Below are 24,738 nucleotides of genomic sequence, written 5' to 3'. Positions count from 1 at the left end.
ACACTTCTGATAGAGATTCTCTTAAGAAAACACAGTAAAAGTGTTTGACTTTAACGGACCAGTTTTCTTCATATACGATGTACTGAAACATTTTAAAGTGGTATATAGGTAGATAAAATACTAATCTATAGATATAAAACACATTTGATGATACATCTATGTGTTTAAAGTTTATTTTGACAGCCCGGACCAAGTCGGACCCGACACAAGCCAAACACTTTTGATAGAGACTATGTTGAGAATGTAGAGGGAAAGGGGCTTCACTTTGAGCACCTTGTTTTCTTTAATTACGATGTACTATAACATTATAAAGTGGTATTTACGTGGATATAATACTTATCTATAGATGTGAATCCATTTGATGATACATCTGTGAGGTACAAATACATTACAATTAATCATCGAGACACATTTCAATTAGCCACACCTTACACCTGTTGTATTCTGAATTGATCGTCTATGCAATCGTATTTCTATGGATCTATAATACACAGTCTGTTACTCAGTTTTATTTCGCTTATGGTCTTTCTACATAGGTGAACAGGGACATTTATTTTACATGCAAACAACATGTTATTCAGGAAAATATAATTATATGATAAGGGTTTGTGAACACACAAATAATTATTTATTCAAACACCTCTTCCTTTAAAAAACATATATATTAACACACACAAATGGTTTTTACAAACAATAGTTGATTTTTTGCTTCCAAACAAACCACACGCAAGCTATTGTTGAATTTTAAAATATAGCCAAGGTAAATGTATCCACAATCATATTTAATCACAAATATCGTTCTGTTCTATATAAATGTAACAAGTGATCTCAACATGGATCTCAACATGGACAAAACTGTTGGAGATGTTCAATGAGTGAATTTTTATTTAATGAAGTAAAAACGTAGATTCTTTCTTTTGGTAAATACATGTAGCTGTACATCTTATAGATGTTCCAAGAGAAAATGATATAATATCTGCCTATATACCACTTTATAGTGTCTCAGATCGCGGTATGTAAAGAAAACTTGGTGCTCAAAGTGAAGCCCTTTTCCCTCTATATTGATGATACATCTGTGTGTTTAAAGTTGATTTTGACAGCCCGGGCCAAGTCGGACCGAACACTTCTGACACAGATTTTCTTAATAAAATATAGTAAAAATGCTTCACTTTGAGCACCTTGTTTTCTTTAAATACGATGTACCGTGACATTATAAAGTGTTATATAGGTAGATTTAATGCTAATCTATAGATGTAAACACATTTGAAGGTACATCTGTGCGTTTAAAGTAGATTTTGAACGCCCGGGCCAAGTCGGACCAAACACTTCTGATAGAGACTATGTTGAGAATGTAGAGTGAAAAGGGCTTCACTTTGAGCTCTGTGTTTTCTTTAACTACTGAAATATGAGACAATACGGTGGTATATAATTAGATATACTTACTTACTTACTTACTTTGGAGATTTAACGTGCGCTTTCCGACTGATGCGTATTTCGCACACGGTCCCGGCCAGGCCATTTAATGTGTTTCCGAAAGGGGCGAAGGTGGCCTGTGAAACCCTAAGAGGGGGCTTTAGGGGTTGCTTATATATAATTTGGGAATTTTGAGATTTGGAATAGATGCCGATGGGGTTGGGGAGGAGAACTAAGGGAGCTGGGTATGGTGGATGTTTGTTTATTTATGTGATTTTGATTTGGTAGGTTATTATGTTTTTAGATGCGTTTTATTAGTTCCGTTTTGATTAAGAATACGCCTAAGGCCTTGAAGTTTTCTAGTTTATTTTGTGGGTTTAGTATTGCTTGTTTAGTATTGAGTGAGAGCCTTGTTTAGATTGAGGGTGGTTTGTAATGCGGTTCGATGTGTGAGGTAGTGTGTGCAGTGGATGAGTGCGTGTTCTGGGGTTTCTGGTTGTTTGCAATGTGGGCAGTTACCTGTAGTGTGTTTTTTTATTATTTTTAGGTGGTTATTTAGGTTGGTGTGTCCTGTTTGGAGTTTAGTGATTACTCTGTCGATTTTTTTTGATGGATGGAGAAATTTTGGTTTGGTTAGTGGTTTGCTGAGCACTTTTTTGATTTGGCTATTTGAGTTTAGATAAAGGTTATGCCATTTTTTGGTGATTTTTTGCTTGTTTACACTTTTAATTTCTGATTTTGAGATGGGTAAGTTTAAGCTTATTTCTGGGATTTTGAGGGATAGTTTATCTGCTTTATCTGCGTTTTCATTACCGTATATTCCTACGTGGGCGGGGATCCACAAGAAGGTTATTTGTTTGCCTGCCTTAGTTAGGTCGTTGGAGCTTTTAAGTATTTGATTTATTAATTTAGGTCGGTTTTTTGTATTTTTGTTTTGGAGGGCTTGCAGTCCACTTAGGGAGTCGGTAAGTATTAGGATTTTTTTTTGTGGTTTTTGGATTCTTGATTATGGAGGGCTGAGGCCATGCCCATTAGTTCTGCCGTGAATATTGATTGGTTATTTGGGAGTCGGAAGGATTGTGTGGTTTTAGTTGGTTGTGTGGTATGGACTCCGATTAGATATAATACTAATCTTTAGATTAGATCGTCGTCGTCAAAAAATATGTTGGAGTCACAAGACGCATTTTGGCTATCTAGAGAGATTTTCACCCCCTGGGGCATACAATCACTTCCCATCTAAGATCTGGTCGTCACCATATCTATATTTAACCATCTACCTGAGTTACCTGCCACTCCTAATCAACCATCAAGCTACAAGCAAGGGATTCGGACTAATACCCAAGCCGGCCGGCTGGCCGCCATTGCTTTGGCCTCTACCCCCAAGCGCTACCCCCAGGACACTCACTTGGACTAGATAAGTCTACCTACCTCCTCCCTCTTTACCCTGTAAATACTCCCTTGATATCACCATCAACCCAATTTTTTTGTCTACTATTATTCCATGTATTGTTGTCATATATGTATGCCTTGTAAATAAGTGTACATAGGTTTGTATTACTGTGTGTTGTTGTATACCCACTTGTACTCTCAATCACCACCCCCCTCCCAACCATGGCCGCTGCTTACTCCCCGGACATGGAAATCACATCCCCCCACCTATCTACTTCCATCTTTTCCACCCCAGACCCTATTGAATTCCCCAACTTACCCAAAACCCACAATCTCAACATCATCCCGCCAAATTTCGGCCTAGAATTTGAAATTATCAGCCCCCCAAGCCCCCTACCCTCCCACCCATCGCCCCCCTTCCCCCAACTACTAAATCAAATTAAAGAACCACCAACTCACCAGCCGAACTTCAACTCAGCCCCAAGAAATCATGTGATTTGCCCACTCCCCCCCCCCCCCCCCCCCCCCCCAAAAAAAAACAACCAACTCACCCAAACCACCAAACTCCTGCTACTTGCCTTCCACGCAAATTCCACTACACCACTAAATGAAACCTTTTCCTCGAACAAATTTGCAGTAGCCCTTAAAAAGGCCAAACTAAACTTCAGATACATAAACTCCTGCGGACGCGGCTTCAAAATTACTTTCACTGACCAATCTTCACTAAATCAGGCCATCCGGTCCCCCATCATTGACGGACTAAATATTAACTGGCAAATACCCAAATGGCAAACTGAAATCCAAGGCGTCCTCTACCTCGACTCCCGAGACACCCCCGAAGATATACAAGAATATATTACCTTAGCTAACCATTCTCCAAACCAACCCCAACCGGAAATCACAAACTTCAGAGCTATTAACAATCGTAAATCAGCCCAAGGACGCCCCACTAAACAAACTGTTTTCGTCACATTTAAAGCTACCGCCCTCCCCACCCATATCACATTCGCGGCCCTCAATTATAAAGTACACCCCCTTCGCAAAAATCCCCCTCAATGCATATACTGTCATGATTTCAACCACAAGTCCTCGGACTGCAAAAAAAAAAACCTCTGTCCCAAATGCGGATCTGAAAACCACACCATACAAGAATGTTCATGGTCCCCGTATTGTGTAAACTGCAACGCCGAAGGGCACACCTCTAATCAAAACACCTGTCCCACCAAGCAAAAATATATCCTCAAACTAAATAAAAACCTTAAACAGTCTGACCTCCCTAAACCAGCTATCATCCCGCTCCTACAATACTACCCGGACGACCCTGATGACTCTCCCTATCCCTACTCCGACGAGTCACTTAATTCAACCCTAAACTCAATCGCCCCACCCCCCACCAGCCACCCACCCTCACGCGTCCCGGTACCACAAACCAGACCCTGCCCACCCAAACCAAAACCCCCACCCCAACCACCGGGAAACCAACAAATCACTACACAGGCCGACATCCACTACCCAGCACCCCCCACCACTTCAAACCAGCAGCCCCCCCCCCCCACTCCCTGCCCTCTATGCCATCCCCCCTCCCCCTACTACCCGCCCCAAATCCCTCCTACCCACCCCCACCCTGCCTGCCCCCACGACCACTTCCCTAGCCCAACCTGCCCTTCCACCAACCCGCGTCCCCTCACACACCCCCCCACCCCCCCCCCCCCACCCCCCACCCCCCCCCCCCCCAATTCCTACTACAACCCCTACTTCCAACCAACCTCGGCCAGTCCCTCACTACGTCACCAAACACCGCAAACATCATTTAGCCATCAAAATGCAACAACTCAAAACAGCCCCCTCCGCCAACATCACTCCACATAAGCTCCACTCCCACATCAGCAGACTCGTCGAATATATAATAGCTGCAGTTATGCTTAAACAACCTACAATCAAAAAACTACATACACTAGCCACCAAAACAAAACTCTATCAAAAAGCTCTTTACCCTTACGCACACACTAACAAACCTCTCAATAAACCACCACTAACCTATCACATCCAACCCAGCCCATGTCTATTATACAATGGAATTGTAACGGCCTTCGCCCTAAAGGGCACGAGCTTAAAGCACTAATACTCAACGGTAAAATCCAACCACAAATCATAGCCCTCCAGGAAACCCTTCTCTCCCCCAAACACTCCTTCACCATCCCGGGATACCAAACTCTCCTTAAACACAGGCCAAACCCCACAAATAGACCCGGCCGCCCCCACGGGGGACTAGGTCTATATATCGCCGACTCTATACACTACCAAACCATCCATATCCCCACCCCCAACCTGGAAACCCTAGCAATAGATACTAACATTAATAATAAAAACGTCAGAATTATAAACATCTATCATACTAAAACCCAACCCTTTAACCAAGAAGACCTTAATGTACTATCCAATCATCTCACTACTAATACCCTTATACTTGGAGACTTCAACGCCCACCACCGGCTTTGGGGGACTAACAATTTTTCTGATAAATACGGTAACTTAATTACAGAATGGATTAATCAAAGTAACCTCATTTCACTCAATAACAACCAACCCACCAGATACCCCACTCACCTACACCAAAACCCCACCGCAATAGACATCTCCTTAGCTACACATAAACTTGCCAGCCTGGTCAACTGGGAAGCACACCAAGACACCTGGGGCAGTGACCATGCCCCCATCAAAATAGCCTTCCACCATCAACTAAATACCCCCCCCCCCCCCCCCCCAGCTCCACAATCTGACCCCAACAACCACACCCATCACACCTTCAATTATAATAAAGCAGACTGGCAGCTGTTCGACAAGTTATGCAAACAAACAGACACAAACCTACTATACAATAACAACATAGACTATTTCAATGACAACTTTACCGGCGCCATCTACAACATCGCAATTAAATCCATTCCTACCAAAAAACACACCCACCCCCTACCCACCACCCCCTGGTGGACCGCTGATATTCAAAAACTCAGATATAAAAGAAAAAGAGCACTTAATAAAAGTAAACGAGATAAAAATACATTACAAGAATTTTTACAAGCCATTAAATCCGCCAGGAAACAACATTGGGAAACATTTTGTTCTACTCTAAAAATTTCTAAAAACAACTCGCGTACCATCTGGAACAAACTTAAGGCAATAAAAGGGGTCAGGAAAAAGACCTATTATCCAAATTTCCAAAACATCATCAGTAATAAGGATAAAGCCAATCACTTGGCCAATCATTTTGCTAAAACCAGCAGTTCCGCCAATTACCCCCCCCCCCCCCCCCAATTCCAAACCACCATTAACAACCACCCCCCCTATGTAAAACAACCCGACATGGCCCATCTCCCCATAAACAAACTCATAAACATACATGAACTCAAATACGCACTGCAAAACAAAAAGACAGCTTCAGCCCCAGGACCTGACAACATAAGCTATATAATTCTTAACAAACTCCCATCAAACATGCAAAACAGTCTCCTCCAACTCATCAACAAAATATGGTCAACATGCACCACACCCAAAACATGGAAACTTGCACAAATCATACCAGTCCTGAAGCCTGGAAAACCCCAAAATGACCCCGATTCCTTCAGACCTATTTCACTCACTTCCCACATCTGCAAAATTATGGAATTTATCATTAATAATAGACTCAAAAATCACATCTCTGCAAACAAACTCATAAGCCCGGACCAGAGCGGATTTACACACAATAGACAAACATTAGATCACATTTTACACCTTGAACATGATGTTAGAATCGCACAAGCCACAAAACAGTACACTATGGCCATATTTATAGATTTTAGCAAAGCTTTCGACATGGTCTGGCACCATGGCCTTATACAAAAAATTCAAAATTCCAGCATTAACGGTAGAATCCTTAACTACATTCACTCTTTCCTTAAAGACAGGACAATTAAAGTTAAATCGCACAACACCCTCTCTGACACCCACCCACTAGAAAATGGAACCCCCCAAGGTAGTATAATCTCGCCTACCCTATTTAATTTCATGATAGATGATGTCTTCCCAACTACCACTAACAAGGATAAAATTACAACGGCAAAATTTGCAGACGACATCTCTCTCTGGGCCACTTCCAAATCTATTAACACACAAAACCAAAATGCAGTCTGCACTTAATAAATTTCAACTCTGGCGTCCAAGTGGGGGTTCCAAATAAACACCAAAAAAACACTAGCAATCCTTTTAAAAAAACCACACATGCAAAACTTTTCACCCAAACTATATCTTAACAGCGAAGAAATCTCATTCCAAAATCAAGCAAAATTTTTAGGCGTTATATTTGACCAACACCTCACATGGGGTCCCCATATCTCAAATTTGGTCGCCACTTGTGAAAAAGATTTAAATTTAATGAGATCAATCAAAGGCAATCACTGGGGATCTGACAAACAAACCCTTCTCAGTATATACAAAACACTAATTCAACCCAAAATAGATGATGTCGCTCCGGTCCTTAGTGGCATCTCAACTCACAACTATAATAAACTTAAATCTATCCAATACAAAGCTCTTAAAATAGCCACAGGAACCAGGACTGGTACCCCCCATACTACACTCCTACTAATGACCAACACTCTCTCCATCACACATAGGATCCACCAAACCATACTTAACTACTGGGCTGGGGCCCAACACAACCCTATATTCAACACAATCAAAAACAAATATGCCGACATCAACAGACACACAACCCATAAATTCAAACAACACCCAAACATAGCGCCGTACATGTACCATCTTAATCACCTAACTCAGACTCACAACCTTAACACAATCACTCACTCACCCCTATCCCCTCACTACATCATTGACCTACCCACCCCCGAAGTAGACACCTCCTTACATGCACACTTCCAATCCCAGCCAAAACTCCCCACTCAGGAAAAAACAAAGTTATCACTCGCTCATATACATAGGGACTGGCCCTCACACACACACATATATACCGACGCATCACAAAATACTAACCACGTTACAGGGATAGGCCTACATATAGATCTTACCCCACCAATCTCCACGAACTTCCATTATCTCAACCACTCCAACAATAATACTGCCGAACTACTTGCTATCCTCACAGCCATCCACTCTACCAAAACATAAAACCAAGATATACAAGAATATATTACCTTAGCTAACCATTCTCCAAACCAACCCCAACCGGAAATCACAAACTTCAGAGCTATTAACAATCGTAAATCAGCCCAAGGACGCCCCACTAAACAAACTGTTTTCGTCACATTTAAAGCTACCGCCCTCCCCACCCATATCACATTCGCGGCCCTCAATTATAAAGTACACCCCCTTCGCAAAAATCCCCCTCAATGCATATACTGTCATGATTTCAACCACAAGTCCTCGGACTGCAAAAAAAAAAACCTCTGTCCCAAATGCGGATCTGAAAACCACACCATACAAGAATGTTCATGGTCCCCGTATTGTGTAAACTGCAACGCCGAAGGGCACACCTCTAATCAAAACACCTGTCCCACCAAGCAAAAATATATCCTCAAACTAAATAAAAACCTTAAACAGTCTGACCTCCCTAAACCAGCTATCATCCCGCTCCTACAATACTACCCGGACGACCCTGATGACTCTCCCTATCCCTACTCCGACGAGTCACTTAATTCAACCCTAAACTCAATCGCCCCACCCCCCACCAGCCACCCACCCTCACGCGTCCCGGTACCACAAACCAGACCCTGCCCACCCAAACCAAAACCCCCACCCCAACCACCGGGAAACCAACAAATCACTACACAGGCCGACATCCACTACCCAGCACCCCCCACCACTTCAAACCAGCAGCCCCCCCCCCCCACTCCCTGCCCTCTATGCCATCCCCCCTCCCCCTACTACCCGCCCCAAATCCCTCCTACCCACCCCCCACCCTGCCTGCCCCCACGACCACTTCCCTAGCCCAACCTGCCCTTCCACCAACCCGCGTCCCCTCACACACCCCCCCACCCCCCCTACCCACCCCCACCCTGCCTGCCCCCACGACCACTTCCCTAGCCCAACCTGCCCTTCCACCAACCCGCGTCCCCTCACACACCCCCCCACCCCCCCCCCCACCCCCCACACCCCCCCCCCCCCCCCAATTCCTACTACAACCCCTACTTCCAACCAACCTCGGCCAGTCCCTCACTACGTCACCAAACACCGCAAACATCATTTAGCCATCAAAATGCAACAACTCAAAACAGCCCCCTCCGCCAACATCACTCCACATAAGCTCCACTCCCACATCAGCAGACTCGTCGAATATATAATAGCTGCAGTTATGCTTAAACAACCTACAATCAAAAAACTACATACACTAGCCATCAAAACAAAACTCTATCAAAAAGCTCTTTACCCTTACGCACACACTAACAAACCTCTCAATAAACCACCACTAACCTATCACATCCAACCCAGCCCATGTCTATTATACAATGGAATTGTAACGGCCTTCGCCCTAAAGGGCACGAGCTTAAAGCACTAATACTCAACGGTAAAATCCAACCACAAATCATAGCCCTCCAGGAAACCCTTCTCTCCCCCAAACACTCCTTCACCATCCCGGGATACCAAACTCTCCTTAAACACAGGCCAAACCCCACAAATAGACCCGGCCGCCCCCACGGGGGACTAGGTCTATATATCGCCGACTCTATACACTACCAAACCATCCATATCCCCACCCCCAACCTGGAAACCCTAGCAATAGATACTAACATTAATAATAAAAACGTCAGAATTATAAACATCTATCATACTAAAACCCAACCCTTTAACCAAGAAGACCTTAATGTACTATCCAATCATCTCACTACTAATACCCTTATACTTGGAGACTTCAACGCCCACCACCGGCTTTGGGGGACTAACAATTTTTCTGATAAATACGGTAACTTAATTACAGAATGGATTAATCAAAGTAACCTCATTTCACTCAATAACAACCAACCCACCAGATACCCCACTCACCTACACCAAAACCCCACCGCAATAGACATCTCCTTAGCTACACATAAACTTGCCAGCCTGGTCAACTGGGAAGCACACCAAGACACCTGGGGCAGTGACCATGCCCCCATCAAAATAGCCTTCCACCATCAACTAAATACCCCCCCCCCCCCCCCCCCCCCCAGCTCCACAATCTGACCCCAACAACCACACCCATCACACCTTCAATTATAATAAAGCAGACTGGCAGCTGTTCGACAAGTTATGCAAACAAACAGACACAAACCTACTATACAATAAAAACATAGACTATTTCAATGACAACTTTACCGGCGCCATCTACAACATCGCAATTAAATCCATTCCTACCAAAAAACACACCCACCCCCTACCCACCACCCCCTGGTGGACCGCTGATATTCAAAAACTCAGATATAAAAGAAAAAGAGCACTTAATAAAAGTAAACGAGATAAAAATACATTACAAGAATTTTTACAAGCCATTAAATCCGCCAGGAAACAACATTGGGAAACATTTTGTTCTACTCTAAAAATTTCTAAAAACAACTCGCGTACCATCTGGAACAAACTTAAGGCAATAAAAGGGGTCAGGAAAAAGACCTATTATCCAAATTTCCAAAACATCATCAGTAATAAGGATAAAGCCAATCACTTGGCCAATCATTTTGCTAAAACCAGCAGTTCCGCCAATTACCCCCCCCCCCCCCCAATTCCAAACCACCATTAACAACCACCCCCCCTATGTAAAACAACCCGACATGGCCCATCTCCCCATAAACAAACTCATAAACATACATGAACTCAAATACGCACTGCAAAACAAAAAGACAGCTTCAGCCCCAGGACCTGACAACATAAGCTATATAATTCTTAACAAACTCCCATCAAACATGCAAAACAGTCTCCTCCAACTCATCAACAAAATATGGTCAACATGCACCACACCCAAAACATGGAAACTTGCACAAATCATACCAGTCCTGAAGCCTGGAAAACCCCAAAATGACCCCGATTCCTTCAGACCTATTTCACTCACTTCCCACATCTGCAAAATTATGGAATTTATCATTAATAATAGACTCAAAAATCACATCTCTGCAAACAAACTCATAAGCCCGGACCAGAGCGGATTTACACACAATAGACAAACATTAGATCACATTTTACACCTTGAACATGATGTTAGAATCGCACAAGCCACAAAACAGTACACTATGGCCATATTTATAGATTTTAGCAAAGCTTTCGACATGGTCTGGCACCATGGCCTTATACAAAAAATTCAAAATTCCAGCATTAACGGTAGAATCCTTAACTACATTCACTCTTTCCTTAAAGACAGGACAATTAAAGTTAAATCGCACAACACCCTCTCTGACACCCACCCACTAGAAAATGGAACCCCCCAAGGTAGTATAATCTCGCCTACCCTATTTAATTTCATGATAGATGATGTCTTCCCAACTACCACTAACAAGGATAAAATTACAACGGCAAAATTTGCAGACGACATCTCTCTCTGGGCCACTTCCAAATCTATTAACACACAAAACCAAAATGCAGTCTGCACTTAATAAATTTCAACTCTGGGCGTCCAAGTGGGGGTTCCAAATAAACACCAAAAAAACACTAGCAATCCTTTTAAAAAAACCACACATGCAAAACTTTTCACCCAAACTATATCTTAACAGCGAAGAAATCTCATTCCAAAATCAAGCAAAATTTTTAGGCGTTATATTTGACCAACACCTCACATGGGGTCCCCATATCTCAAATTTGGTCGCCACTTGTGAAAAAGATTTAAATTTAATGAGATCAATCAAAGGCAATCACTGGGGATCTGACAAACAAACCCTTCTCAGTATATACAAAACACTAATTCAACCCAAAATAGATGATGTCGCTCCGGTCCTTAGTGGCATCTCAACTCACAACTATAATAAACTTAAATCTATCCAATACAAAGCTCTTAAAATAGCCACAGGAACCAGGACTGGTACCCCCCATACTACACTCCTACTAATGACCAACACTCTCTCCATCACACATAGGATCCACCAAACCATACTTAACTACTGGGCTGGGGCCCAACACAACCCTATATTCAACACAATCAAAAACAAATATGCCGACATCAACAGACACACAACCCATAAATTCAAACAACACCCAAACATAGCGCCGTACATGTACCATCTTAATCACCTAACTCAGACTCACAACCTTAACACAATCACTCACTCACCCCTATCCCCTCACTACATCATTGACCTACCCACCCCCGAAGTAGACACCTCCTTACATGCACACTTCCAATCCCAGCCAAAACTCCCCACTCAGGAAAAAACAAAGTTATCACTCGCTCATATACATAGGGACTGGCCCTCACACACACACATATATACCGACGCATCACAAAATACTAACCACGTTACAGGGATAGGCCTACATATAGATCTTACCCCACCAATCTCCACGAACTTCCATTATCTCAACCACTCCAACAATAATACTGCCGAACTACTTGCTATCCTCACAGCCATCCACTCTACCAAAACATTAAACAAAAACAACTTCTTAATTATATCAGACTCCCTGAGTGCACTCAATCAGATTAAAAACAAACATTCCAAAACCCGACCCGATCTTATAAACAATATTATACATCTCACTCACAATCTAGCTACCCACAACAAACATATACAATTTCTCTGGTCCCCGGGGCACTCAAACACCCCCGGCAACCTTATAGCACATACTCTAGCAAAAACTGCTACCTCAAACCCCTCACTTCAAATCCACTTTCACACATCTAAAACAGAAGTTAAAAATCTCTACAAGAAAAGCATTAAATCCCATAACCACAGTCAACTTCTACAACTCTCCAACTCCCCCTGGATTAAAAACTTGTATTCTAAGCCCAACATTAAAAGCCGCAATTATAGTCCCTTCCCGGAATTGGATAAAGTTATAACTAGAATCATAAGTGGTACTTACAACCTAAACTACAACTTATACAAACAAAATAGACACCCTGACGGCAACTGCTCCAACTGCAACACCCCCGAGGACCTACAACATATCATAAACAAATGTCCAACATACGCAACTCAGCGCACCCAACTCTACCACTCTCTCCCACCCCCCCTCCATACAAACCTGGATAAACTCTTCTCCCCCCTTAACGCCCAACCCATCTATAATGCCATTGCCACTTACATCACCAACAGTAAGTTAGCAGCCCGATTCTAACCAACTACATAGCTCATCCCCCCAATCGCCAAATCTTCCTAACCATACCACTCAATAATCAAAACGGATCGAGATCCAAATCCTAGCAAAAATTTTACTTCTCCGACGTCCGCGCCCTAAGGTCGGTTAACCATAACAACTTACTAGGACACCATTCATCCAGCCCTCACCGCCGACAACCCAAGCCCAATCGACCAGCTCCAACACACGGATAGCCAAGCTCGCCTCACCCCCCAGCCCCCGCCAACTACCCCCCCCCCCCCCCCCCTTCTCCCCTTAACACTAGGTAGCCTTAACCCCTTTTTCCTTCTTTATTATTAACCTAATGTAGTAACTCAGCAGCTTAACTGTCTTACCACCTTACTCGCCACAGGTTCCCCCCCCCCCCCCCCCCAACTTACATTTTTTTGGGTATGGTGTTTACTTATTTCTTTCATTATTCATAGTTTATTAACCCCACCTACCCCGTCCGCGAAATGCAGTAAATGTGAAGCGGACGTAAAACCACTAAAGAACGAACGAACGATATAAAGAATGTTAGGAACTTTAGAAGTACTTGGACAGTAATTAACACGTGTCGTGTCAGTCCTTTGACATTCGCGAATATCCACTTCCAGAAAACATCCTGTGTTGGTTTAACACGAATTAGTAAAGGTTAATTAGGGATGCCCAACACGTTAATTAATGAAAGAAGAGTAGTCAAAACACTGTCGTTTCCTGCCCAGGACATCACACCCCTACACGCCAAGGTCGGTGAGAAGCATTCTAATCAAAGAATACACACAGTCAAGACACTGACTTTTCTACGAGACTCACGGTATGTAGTCATAATCATCAGTTTATTACCTTGTTGAAGGTGCATTTTTATTCAAACTCAATTAAATGAGCAAAACTATACGTTTGTGGACATTTGAGATCTGCCTAGATATGCGCGTTTCGTTTTATTATTCTGCAATCCATTTTTAGCATTACCCGCTGGCCCGGCCCGGCCCGACTTTTCTTGGCCCGACTTTTAGGCAATCCCGATTCTTACCAGCATAGGGTACTGGGAAAATACTCTTTCCCGGAATCAGCACGAAGGAAATGAAACAGAGGACTTTTCGGTTGGTTTATAATAAAAGTATATCGGTCGTGTTAGAAATTAAATAGAGACAGAGGAGAGACTGTAGTCAATAATGAATTTAAACAAATACCAGTGGTCGATATTATGATCATAGATCAGCGCTGTCGGGCAAATGACATCGTGCCTGGCCACAGCCATTGTGATCACCTGGTCCCCATGTATGTCAGTTCTGTTGGGGATTTGGTGGTAGGATTTGGCTGATGACGTACAACCATGCCCCGATGGCGTGGGACATTGATTATGTTTTCAGTCTCAGGTTTGCGTGGAAAGCATTATTTACATGCGACCCTTGAAGATCCGGGGTAGAATAGGTCTTCAGCAGCCCATGCTTGCCGTAAAAGGCGACTATGCTTATCCTAAAGAGGCGACTAACAGGATCGGGTGGTCAGGCTCGCTGATTTGGTTGATGCATGTCATCGTATCCCAATTTTGTGGATCGATGCTCATGATGTCAATCACTGGATTGTCTGGTCCTGATTCGATTATTTACAGACCACCGTTATATAGCTGGTATTTCTGAGTGCGGCGTAAAAAAACAACCAACCAACTATTATTTACATGCAGTCGGAATAGGGCTGAAATATTGTTTACTGTGGCGTTGAACAACATGCATTTACTAATACTTTGCAGTTATGGAGCGACCGCCTCCGTGATCAAGTGGTAGAGCGTCCGCCTGGAGAGCGGAAGGTCCGGGGTTCGATCCCCGGCCGCGTCATACCAAAAGACGTTAAAAGATGGTACTTGTTGTTACCCTGTCTGGCGCTCGGCATTAAGGGGCTCGAAGTCAGTATACTGTGTCTGAGTGGGGTATTCATGTTAAACTGCGGCATGGTATCTCAGTGAGCTAGCACTATAAATCGGCATCAGTCCGGACAAGTACAATCAGCCACACATACAAACATACACGTGCATGCACGCCGCTATATAAGTGCAATAATCTTGGACGCTACGTTAAACCGTATTTCACCTCACCTCACAAGTTATGGAGCATTGGTTGGCCCACGACCAAATGGCATAAAGCGACTGCATTTTTAACACTATTTAATAGTAAGGTAGGGATTAGATCACGCTGGGTCATTGACAATTCACCTTGATGCATGTTTTTAGTTCTCCACTTACCTTGAAGCGCTCTGGCCTTGGCAAACACTCTCTTTTTCTCCACTGTCCTTTCCTGCAAACCATATCATGTCTCATGAAACGAAATGTTTAGAATTAACACTCCGGACATAGTGAGAGAGTTGAATGCCGCTTTCAACAGTATTTCGGGGCGGTCGGGTAGCCTAGTGGTTAAAGCGTTCGCTCGTCACGCCGAAGACCCGGGTTCGATTCCCGACATGGGTACAATGTGTGAAGCCCATTTGTGGTGTCCCCCGCCGTGATATTGCTGGAATATTGCTAAAAGCGGCGTAAAACCAAACTCACTCACTCACTCACTTCAACACTATTTCAGTTATATCACGGCATGACAAATAACTGCACTGAAAAAACGTCTCTAAACACAAACCTCAGCGCGTTCCTAGCACTACAATTTTGCCTTTTTAGGGTCTAAACATGTTTAGATGATTAGGACAATTCAAAATTATATGCACTTTGTCGTAATCATGTTAAAATTCTAAAGGTGTTTAGATAATGGGGATGTTGCGTTTTGGCTATGAGACGATAGCTCATTTCATGTGTTTAGACCCTACACGTGTTCAGATAATACACACCAAATATGTTGAAATATAAGCATGTATTGTAGTTGTTTACATTTTAAATACATTCTACAATGTATGTGGAACGCTCCAACTGATTTTATCATGTAGGTCTGAGATGTTCTCCAGTTGAGACCGCCTCCGTGGTCTGGTGGTAGAGCGTCCGCCCGGAGAGCGGCCTCATACCAAAAAACGTCAAAGGATGGTACTTGTTGTTAGCCTGCCTGACGCTCGGCATATAGGGGGTAAAACAAGGACTGATCGTTCCTGAGTGGGGTATTCATGTTAAACTGCGGCATGGTATCTCAGTGGGCAAGCACCATAAAATCGGCATTAGCCTTTACTCTCACAGGCCAAAATGAGCTCGTGCACATACCTAACTAAAATGGCAGATGGTTTCCAGAAAACTGCATTCTTGCCTAGTTTTGCCATTTTATTTTTATCAATATGATCAAAATGAAGAAGTAATCAAAATATGGCCTGATATATTGCTTCCCCTAATGCCTCGCTATAACACGTGAAAAATGGACGTCAGCGCATTTCTGAAGAATTGGTATCACTTTGCCCACAGTCTTATAACAAGTTGTGGTCTGGCGGTCTTGTAGATATGCCCTGATCAGTCACAATGTCTTCCCTTTCTGAAGAATTGAAGTCTCAACTTGAAGACTCTTCACCCTGTTGGCAGCTTCAATATTCTTAATGTTGGTGATGAGTTATATATGTTGGGATGTGGTTTCCTGATACGGGTTTTCAGCCGATAGTGAAACCCCACGAGATGAGTGTTGGTTCTTGGCCCAGTGTTCTGGTGTTGGTTCTTGGCCCAGTGTTCTGGTGTTGGTTCTTGGCCCAATGTTCCGGTGTTGGTTCTTGGCCCAGTGTTCTGGTGTTGGTTCTTGGCCAAGTGTTCTGGTGTTGGTTCTTGGCCCAATGTTCTGGTGTTGGTTCTTGGCCCAGTGTTCTGGTGTTGGTTCTTGGCCCAGTGTTCTGGTGTTGGTTCTTGGACCAATGTTCTGGTGTTGGTTCTTGGCCCAATGTTCCGGTGTTGGTTCTTGGCCCAGTGTTCTGGTGTTGGTTCTTGACCAAGTGTTCTGGTGTTGGTTCTTGGCCAAGTGTTCTGGTGTTGGTTCTTGGCCCAGTGTTCTGGTGTTGGTTCTTGGCCCAGTATTCTGGTGTTGGTTCTTGGCCCAGTGTTCTGGTGTTGGTTCTTGGCCAAGTGTTCTGGTGTTGGTTCTTGGCCCAGTGTTCTGGTGTTGGTTCTTGGTCCAGTGTTCTGGTGTTGGTTCTTGGCCCAGTGTTCTGGTGTTGGTTCTTGGCCAAGTGTTCTGGTGTTGGTTCTTGGCCCTGTGTTCTGGTGCTGATTCTTGGCCCAGTGTTCTGGTGTTGGTTCCACACCCTGATGGGAAACATGGCGTCTACCCAAGTTGCTGTCACATAGTCATAAAACCTATCCATATTCATATAGCAAAACAGACCGCCTCCGTGGTCTAGTGGTAGAGCGTCCGCCCGGAGAGCGGAAGGTCCGGGGTTCGATCTCCGGCCGCGTCATACCAAAAGACGTTAAAAGATGGTACTTGTTGTTACCCTGTCTGGCGCTCGGCATAAAGGGGCTAAAACAAGGACTGGTCGGTTCGTAGTCAGTATACTGTGTCTGAGTGGGGTATTCATGTTAAACTGCGGCATGGTATCTCAGTGAGCTAACACTATAAATCGGCATTAGTCCGGACTAGTACAAGCAGCCACACACACACACACACACACACACACACGTGCATGCACGTCGCTCTATAAGTGAAATAATCTTGGACGCGACGTTAAACCCCATTTCACCTCACTCCACCTCTTATAACAAAACAATCTGTAATTGGCAATGTGATCAGAAGCAGTTTTTTTTATCTTTTAACTGTGAAACTAACTATTAAAGCTATTGTTGACATAGGGGTGTTGTTAGTCGCCTACATCCTGCCTGCGTGCATATTGAATCGTAGGCGAATTGGCGTGTTGGCGATGAGAGATTAACCCTTTCTGTGTCTGTGTCACTTACATACCAGAGTCAGTTGCTTCCGGAGCTGCTTGCCAACCTCTTTATAAGACGAGGACCGCGCCATGTAGTAGAAAATAATTAGCCTGAAGGAAGAAAAAGGACATGTCAAATAAGTACAATATATTGTATTATAGTACTCGATTATTTACAGACCGCCGTCATATTGCTGGAAGATTGCTGAGTGCGGCAGTAAACAACAAACAAACAAACTACAACAACAAGCTAACAAGCAGTGACATGTGAGTGAGTTTACATTAAACGTCGCATCGGCATTCGTTCAGCCATATATTGCCGACAGACCTTTGAGAATAAAAGCCCTATGATCACCTGCTCCGGTGTTATCATTAGAATTTCATCTTAACAAATCGTGATTTTTAACCAGTCAAAGATAAACATAAGAGGTATATAAGGAGGATGTTTGTATGTCTTTGGTGATGTAACACTCTTCAGTTAAATTAGAAAGCCGAGTGATTTTCCCTTGCTCGCAATTTTACACTTTCAACCAATACCTCGGAGTGAAACATATTAAAAGTTTTTGAAAGGTATACCTGTTGAAGATTACAACATTTATTGACGTGAAATGAGTTCAGTCAGGATCACGACCTGCACGTGTAAAACATAGAAACACGTGGTTCAGACCACTTGACAGTCAGCCGAGACAGACGGACGAGCGAGACGAGGCGGGCGACATTTTCATTTCTCAGTCAAGTTTCGTTGACGCAAATGACAACAAATGTGACGAAAATGACTTTGTGTTGACATTTAGTAATCCTTTATCTGAATCTGACGTTGCCAAGAAGCTTGAAATTCGCATACCGAGGTCCACACGACACAAGAACGACAAGGCTTTTCTTCACTGTCAGGAGATGGCAAGAAGAACGCTGCCTGGCGACAATGTGAGGAAGCCTCGACGTTGCTTCACCCAAGATAGGTTTGATTTGACATCTTCAAAACTAAAAACTGCCCTGGGGGTGTTATTTTCTATTGTATGGTTGGGGCGGTCGGGTAACCTAGTGGTTAAAGCGTTCGCTCGTCACGCCAAAGACCCGGGTTCGATTCCCCTACATGGGTACAATGTGAAACCCATTTCTGGTGCCCCCCGCCGTAATATTGCTGGAATATAGTTAAAAGCGGCGTAAAACCACACTCGCTCACTATTGTAAGGTTTGTTTGCTGCTCTGCAGGGTGGTCTAAAGTGACGGAAAAGATTATCAATTTATTTGAAGACCAAGCTTTTGAAGAAAGCTGATAGTGTTTAGACACCGTTATGAGGGAACTGATCAGTGAGTTTGGTTTAGCGCCGCTTCGAACAGTATTCCAGTTATATCACGGCGTGTCAGATTAATGTAGGAGGAAAACCCGAAATGATGCAGGTCTCAGACGTTTACCACTTCGGTGAAACCCACGAGCACGGGTATGGTGCTGACAAACCTAGAAACATAATCGGTGCGAACCGGGATTCGAACCCACCATGATCAAAGGTTTCTGCAACCCGTGCACCCCAATGAGGGAATGACCTTGTAGGTTCGGCCAGGAGGGTAGCCGAAGTGATTACGTATACCTTAGGCGATGACAGCCCGCAACGGCCAGTGGGAATTGTTCTTTATCTTAAAGGTAAGTCTTTCCCGCCACAATGATTTCATTCATTTTGTATATCATTTTCCGACTGGCAGTTCGTTTTCTCGATAATGTATATAATAAGGGGGGAAAGATTTGTGAAAAAAGATTAATTTTTATAGTTTCATATGGTAGTGGTCTTCTTATTTGTAAAGTACAGGTGTCCGGGCTTTTTTCTGAGAAAATGTTTGAAAAATATAATAATGCTTCAGACTGTTGAGAAAAAAGGAAATTTTCAGCCACAAAAACTAAATTGTCTGTTGCACTACACCGGTATACAATTACAAATGAAAATTTCATATTTTATGAGCGCTTCACAAGTATGATGTCAAATAAGATGTCACCTCTGTTAAAAATTAATTGTGTAGATATTTAGAAATGTTATATAAAACTTCGGTTTATTTGGATGCATATTAGTGAGTGAGTGAGTTTGATTTTACGCCGCTTTTAGCAATATTTCAACAATATCACGGTGGGGGACACCAGAAATGGGCTTCACACATTCTACCCATGTCGGGAATCGAACTCGGGTCTTCGGCATGACGAGCGAACGCTTTAACCACAAGGCCACCCAACCGCGCCCCACATTCTAATAACTATTTTTAGTTGAGCAAAAGACTAGTGTCCTTTTCTCCATCAGATTAGAATGCCTGTCTTGTGCTATACAGTCTATTATTCTCAGTTTTCATCTAACAATTAGATTTTGTTCATTCCTACTTCTTAAGATTTTCAAAGAATGCTAAAACCATAGGTAAATAGCAATTTTCTAAATTGAGTGGCACAATTTAGCTTTTTCAATTATATATACTTTGTAACATTTGGAAACGGTGATAGGTACATAAAAAAACTGACATAGTGATAAGACGCAGCAACTATTTAATACATTGGGTATCACCCAAATTCCCCATAAGCAAAACCATGTGGCAATCTGTATGAACGTGCAGAATTTCTGTGAACACTCTCTGTGCTTTCTCTTTGACAGAACCCCCAAATGTCACTTCTAAATGTGAAAATAAAAGTATCATTTTATCAAAAATCTATTTAATAAAATTCTTATAATTCCAAATCAAATATTTAACAGGAATGAGTGCTTTACTTGCTTGTTCTGCAGGTACATTGCAAGCCCTAATAGTCCAGACAAGTTTTGGGGAGTCACCATTAATCCTAAATATTTATAGGAGTGTTCTACTTCTAGTCTGATACCTTAAAAGGTCCGCTTTTCAAATTTTGAAAGTTAACGCCCATTTAAGGACAATTATTTAAGATGTATCAGTATTTAATGCCATTCCCCATTTAGTACAGTCTACTGTTGATAAGCCTTGTCTATTTTTTTACTTAAGTGCAGTATCAGCCTCTAACATGAGATCACCAGCAAAGAGAATTGCAAGAATATAATACAAATTTTCAGAAAAAAGATACCATCTTTCAAGGAGTGACTAAAAAACAAAAAGAGAAAACAGTAGAGGACTTAATATGCACCCTTGCTGGACACCTACATAAAAGCTAAAATATACTGACAGATTACTCCCGTGTTTTACTACTGCAGTCGACTTTACATTATCATAAATATGTTTGACAATATAAACAAATATGCCATGATTTCCATTTGAAGTAATATAAATTACAGTTTACCACGATGAACCATATCGAAAGCCTTCCTGAAATTTGTGAAGGAGTAGAATATCCCTTTCTTACGAGTACCTAATACATTTCCGGACCAGGGATAATAAAATGAAGATATTAGCAAAAGTGGAATGATTCTATGTGAAGCCTCCATGGTAGTCTTCAATGACATTGTTAAATTGGATGAAGTTATCTGATCCTAATACTGTAACAAACAAAAATATTCTGATCGAATTTAAAAGAGAAATGCCTCTACCACTGTTTGTATCATTTTAAGCCCCCTTCTTGTTCAAAGGAACAATGAAACTGGATTTCCATGCCTTTGGAAGGGATCGCATAGGCAAAATTCTATTAAAAAGCAAAACTAGATATGGTGTAAGAATATTTTAAGAACTCATTTAAGATGCTATCATAACAGGGAGCTCTACCTTGAATTAATCTTCCAATACCATTAGTTGTTTCCAACATTGGACAACTCTGAAGACAAGCTATTTTCATTCATACAAGGATCGCATCTAACATCACCGTGAGCTAGAAGTTCACCTGTTACTTCATCAGATATAGGGGCGGTCGGGTAGCCTAGTGGTTAAAGCGTTCGTTCGTCACGCCGAAGACCCGGGTTCGATTCCCGACATGGGTACAATGTGTGAAGCCCATTTCTGGTGTCCCCCGCGATATCGCTGGAATATTGCTAAAAGCGGCGTAAAACCATACTCACTCACTCATCGGAACAATCTTTATCTTCACTAGTACATGACTCCTGCCTAGGTAAACTATTATAATATTTAACCCACACATCTATTTCAATACATCTTCCCGAGGCAAGAGAGTTAACTTTTATAGTCAGTTAACTCACTTGCCTCCTGAAGATGATTTCAATATTACGTGTTAATGCTTTACTGTGATATTTGTAAACATTTTTCGAAAAAGATGTGAGGTCCTTATTTTGCGAAAGCTTTTGATAATGTCTCCAATTCTATTCTTAAAAAAAACTGTTTATTTTTACTCAAGTTTATCTGTGCCTGATTGTGTAAACTTGCATGAATGGAATTATTATGTACTAATTATCAGAATAGATATATTTTCACAGGTCTGCATTTCGCGGTTCGTGGCGTCAGGGACCGGAGGAACTGAAGGCTGTTCACCAATCTGAAGGGGGCGGTCGGGTAGCCTAGTGGTTAAAGCGTTCGCTCGTCACGCCGAAGACCCGGGTTCGATTCCCGACATGGGTACAATGTGTGAGCCCATTTCTGGTGTCCACCGCCGTGATATTGCTGGAATAGTGCTAAAAGCGGCGTAAAACCATACTCACCCCACCAATCTGCAGGCTCTCACACTGGCCCCACTGTCCGACAGTACCTCATATACACGGGAAAATACGTCTCTGAGAATAACTTTGTGGGTATCAAAGACGCAGGTATGGAAGCCTCTTCGGATGTTGAAATTTCAAGATTTTAATCTTCAAATGCAATTTTTATATTACGATGTCAACTTAGTATCTTCAAATTTCAGGAAACAAAAAAGCAAACGGCCCTTAAAGGCGTGCGTATGTGAATATAATCTTTAATATAATTGTCATCCTTATTTTGTTGTTGGCGAATATGTAACTGTTTGTGGTCGCAGTAAAGATAAACCACAACTCAATGGCCTGAGTATGGGTTTCATAAATCAATTGAATTTCCTTCTTTCCCCGAGCAAACTTTTACAAATGACAGATTGTTTCTATTTTAAACCAACGTCCTGTTGGCGTTTCCTTTGGTTTAAAATAGAAACAATCTGTAGGAATGTAGGAATGCCGTAGGTCACAAAACGTTGCCATCAACTATGAAGACGTCCGGTTTTCAAGGTATAAACACGACCATTCCCTTGGGGAAACGGCGGCAACGAGGCCGAAGTAGACGAACAGGTGATATTTAAAATGATATTATGCAGTCCGGGAAAATTGCAAATTTTGCAGTTTTCTTGGACTGATTTACGCATGTATAGATGCATCTTCCCGAGGCAAGGGCGTTAACTGACCTCGTGAAGATGGTATTGATGTGAAACTGGAACATATCCGTAAATCTACTCACATAGATGTGTTGCACAGGAAACATTTCATCATTTCTAAGTTAAAGAATATTAATATTTTCGAGTTCAAATGGACCGCCTCCGTGGTCTAGTGGTAGAGCGTCCACCCGGATAGCGGAAGGTCCGGGGTTAGATCTCCGGCCGCGTCATACCAAAAGACGTTAAAAGATGGTACTTGTTGTTACCCTGTCTGGCGCTCGGCATTTAGGGGCTAAAACAAGGACTGGTCGGCTCGGAGTCAGTATACTGTGTCTGAGTGGGGTATTCATGTTAAACTGCGGCATGGTATCTCAGTGAGCTGGCACAATAAATCGGCATCAGTCCGGACTAGTACAAGCAGCCACACACCACACATACACGTGCATGCACGTCGCTATATAAGTGCAATAATCTTGGACGCGACGTTAAACCCCATTTCACCTCACCTTGAGTTCAAATGATGAATATGTATATTTTAAAAAACATCTTATTGGTTGTAGGGCACAGACGTAAGGCCGTGCACACCTGTTTGAGAACATCAACTGAACACACGCCAGCAGTTTGTGACGTCATCAGTTTGTCGGAACGAAGGAGAATGGACCTCCTCAACGACAGTGGGAGACGATAATACAACGCCTGGTCATGAACCACAAACAGCAACACCGCGTCTTCGACATGTAACCATTAATTTCAATTGCATTTGAAATTATGAATAAACATTTGAAACATTTGTATTCCTTAAAATCAGTGACTGATTTCCCCTTCAGTGAAATCAGAAACGGGGGATGCCCTGGCCATGGATACTGGCAACTTTCAACAACTTGAAGATACAATAGGATGACGTCACTATAAGTTTCGATAACTTTTGACCCAGGGGATCAACACGGCAATAAGAAATTATGTAGCGTGCGTACATATTATGCAAGTTCCCCCACTGTCATAAAGCGCACATGTACAACCTAGACAAATTGGAATTTGCATGTGGTACCTTCAGAATCAGGAATGAGAATATGGGACATTTCAGTTTAAATATGTAACATACAAGTAGAAAACAGATTATGAAAACAAAACTAGTAATGTTTTCACGACAAGGAATTCCTGAAACATTTGTTATTGTTTTCAAGGAACATGGGGTGTTAAGTTGAAACAGTCACAGTATACATGATCATGTTGACATTGATATATCGTCAGTGGTAAAGTTAATATATTTTATCATAATTAATCTTTTCAAGGTAATACCAACATAGTTGTTATAAAGAAATTATAATGAAGTAGATTAGTGGGATCCTGCAGACGTGAGTGCAATTTTTTTAACCATGACACGTCAATTATTCACACTGTCCAAAAAAGCTAATACCTCGCAAAACTGAAACTGGGTCAACGTTTCTTTCATAGCGATATGCTGTAGGCCTCTCCCCTACCCTCTCGATGGGCAGGACTCGCTGCACGGAAATGGATCAACGTTTCAGTGAGTGAAAGAGTGATGTTTTGTGTTTAAC

General features: G+C 42.5%; 1 protein-coding gene across 1 annotated transcript in view; it reads right to left on the bottom strand.

Annotated features, from left to right (window-relative positions):
* LOC139471531 (transmembrane channel-like protein 3) overlaps nt 1-24,738 on the bottom strand; it is a 57,284-nt gene that overhangs the window by 8,368 nt on the left and 24,178 nt on the right. Inside the window, exons 18-19 of the mRNA XM_071253906.1 lie at nt 17,955-18,033; nt 15,335-15,386 (exon numbers count right to left, since the gene is read on the bottom strand). Coding sequence (XP_071110007.1) covers nt 15,335-15,386; nt 17,955-18,033 — 131 coding nt within the window. The remainder of the gene's footprint in view (nt 1-15,334; nt 15,387-17,954; nt 18,034-24,738) is intronic.

The sequence above is a fragment of the Haliotis cracherodii genome, unplaced genomic scaffold (assembly GCF_022045235.1).
Source record: "Haliotis cracherodii isolate W230 unplaced genomic scaffold, xgHalCrac1.p SCAF_23, whole genome shotgun sequence".
Lineage (NCBI taxonomy): Eukaryota > Metazoa > Mollusca > Gastropoda > Lepetellida > Haliotidae > Haliotis > Haliotis cracherodii.
This window is presented reverse-complemented; position numbering and strand designations above follow the sequence as displayed.